Consider the following 2534-nt stretch of genomic DNA (forward strand, 5'->3'; position numbering starts at 1 on the left):
CTGAACCAAAGCTAAGTCTTCAAAATAAAAACAGTATGACAGCACCTCCAACAGGTACATCATAATGCACTTTCATATAAAATTCAATACATCTGATCTCATATTTCAGACATCATGCAGTCTAGATTTAGGGATCATCACAGATTGAGAAGTAAACATAGTAATGGTAGAAGCTTTAGTGATTCAACAGAATCATTAAGTTTTAAATACTTTAAATATAAAGAAAACATTTGTATTGGTTGATCCCAATGACCAAAGGCATTTGCTTAAAAGACTAGTGGTGTAAGCATTGCCACATTTAAATAAAAAAAAAATCCAGTTTTAAGTAACTTCTCCCCCAAACACACAGTTTAAGCTACTTAAACACATATGCTGTCAGACCTAGCCACACAAATCATTGTTGGGGGTACCCTTATTACGTTTGTTAAGTTTCAGGCCAGCCTTTTAAAAATCCAGATAAAACCAATTTAGAAAGATTGAAGTTTTATTCATACTTTTGCAACCTAGAATTTACTATATGTCTGAAACTGGAGCTCTAATTTAGAGCATGGCCCAGAATGAATAGCAGAATGAAAGAGAAAGCCTTGTAATTCTGCAATTACTTCATATGTGAACAACCACTTTTTTCTGTATTTTTAAGATCAAGTCTAAAAATTATTTTATTTTTCCCCTAAAAAAGCAACCAATTTTAGCAGCTTCTGCATATTTACAAATAGTCCCCCCAAAACAGGGAATGATGGGAAAGGGTATGATTCATTAAGAAAACTATAATATTGCATTAAGAATTAATGCAATTTACAACAATTTCACCGTGTTTTATCAACAGAATGTGTGACTTCAGATCAATGTCTTCATTAATTAAGACTACTTTATAGTTGAAATTACACAATTTAAACCAAAGGTAACATGCATCACCTCAGTTTAATAATCCAGTATAATACAAAAAAAACAAACAATGCAAAGAGCATCATGTAGCATAACAGTTTTGTCTGGCTTCCTCTAGAGAGTGTTCTCAGTCTACCCATGGTTGCACCCAGAAGTCCACCCGCAGATTCAAAATCATTCTCCTACATTAAAGAAAGAAAGAAACAATACACTAAAAAACGTTACTCTACTCTGAGAGCTTGTAGCTTTTCCCTTTGTTGTTTTTTTTTCAAATTTTCCAGAACAATTATGTCAGAGTCAGTTTCTGAAAATTAACCAGGGAAAACTTTCACCCATTTATCCAAAGATATTTTTTTTCCCAGACCAAAGCAGAACGTAAGCAAAAAAGTGATTTTTACTTCCTTATTTTCTGTATCTCTCTTCTAGACTTAAATACAATTAAACATTTAACTGCCTTTCTAATAATACTGTAAATTGGCTAAGTGAAAAAAAAAATAAAAATCTGAAGTACAGAGACCTTGATTGTGCCCTAAAGTAATGCACTGGCACATCTAACTTTTTGAATAGATATATTGCTTAGGAATTCACCACAATTTACAGTCAACAATAAGCTGTCAGCATTTTAATACAGGTATTTATACTAAAAGGAGAAATGCTTTAAATTACTAAGTTCTTAATCCTGCCCCATAGCTAGAGAAAGTTAGTGACTAAATACTTACCATTTCTGATAACATTTTATTTTGGTTTTTAACTTCTGTTCCAATTTCAATGGAAAGCTATTAAAAAAAAAAAAAAAAAAGCATTAAATGTGAGTAAACAGTTATACATAGGTTAGAGAAACCAGTCTGAATTACATGACAGGACTAGTATTTCCCCACATAGAATGTGAAAATAATACCTGGTCTTTTCAAATAACACAATAACACCCACAGTATTCCGTCACTAACCCTTAGGAAAGTATTTGTCACTTAACTAAACAAGCCTAGGATCAGAGAAGGTACGCAATGCTCCTCTCTCCTTTTCTCCTTCAACAGAGAGCTCCTTATTAGAACTATTACACAGACTTTCAAAATTTCAAGATTTATTCAAGTCTAAGTAGCAACAATCCATTTACTGGAACAGCTGTTAAAAATACTGGCATGCAGCATAGAGGACCACAAGCACTGAAATTGACTCACTGTTGTTGATGCCTGTTACCTGCTAACACATCTATTTTGACAAGTTGCTTCTATGCCATAAATGGGAATTTCTTTTGTGAACTCGCCTATTCCATCTGTGCTTTGCATTATGAAACAGCAAAGGCGCAGCAGGACAAGGAGGCAAAATGATCCGAGAGCTGGAGCACCTCTCATATGCAGACAGGCTGAGGGAGGTGGGGTTGTTAAGCCTGAAGAAGAGAAGACTCCGGCGGGACCTTATACTGACCTTCCAATACCTGAAAGGAGCCTATATGAAGGCTGGGGAAGAGCTGTTCATAAGGGCATTTAACAATAATAGGACAAGGGGGGATGATTTTAAGCTAGAGAAGGGTAGATTTAGGTTGGACATTAGGAAAAAGTTATTTAATATGAGGCTGGTGCCTAGAGAGGTGGTGGAGACATTGAGGGTCAGGCTTGAAAGGGCTCTGAGCAATCTGGTCTAGTTGGAGA

General features: G+C 35.1%; 1 protein-coding gene across 1 annotated transcript in view; it reads right to left on the minus strand.

Annotated features, from left to right (window-relative positions):
• Positions 1-691: 691 nt before the first annotated feature.
• BET1 (Bet1 golgi vesicular membrane trafficking protein) overlaps positions 692-2534 on the minus strand; it is a 12989-nt gene continuing 11146 nt past the window's right edge. The window contains exons 3-4 of the mRNA XM_009994967.1: positions 1605-1661; positions 692-1067 (exon numbers count right to left, since the gene is read on the minus strand). Of these exons, the coding sequence (XP_009993269.1) occupies positions 912-1067; positions 1605-1661 (213 nt within the window). The 3' untranslated portion in view covers positions 692-911. The remainder of the gene's footprint in view (positions 1068-1604; positions 1662-2534) is intronic.

This window comes from Chaetura pelagica, unplaced genomic scaffold (genome assembly GCF_000747805.2).
Source record: "Chaetura pelagica isolate M959 unplaced genomic scaffold, ChaPel_1.0 scaffold12, whole genome shotgun sequence".
Classification (NCBI taxonomy): Eukaryota; Metazoa; Chordata; class Aves; order Apodiformes; family Apodidae; genus Chaetura; species Chaetura pelagica.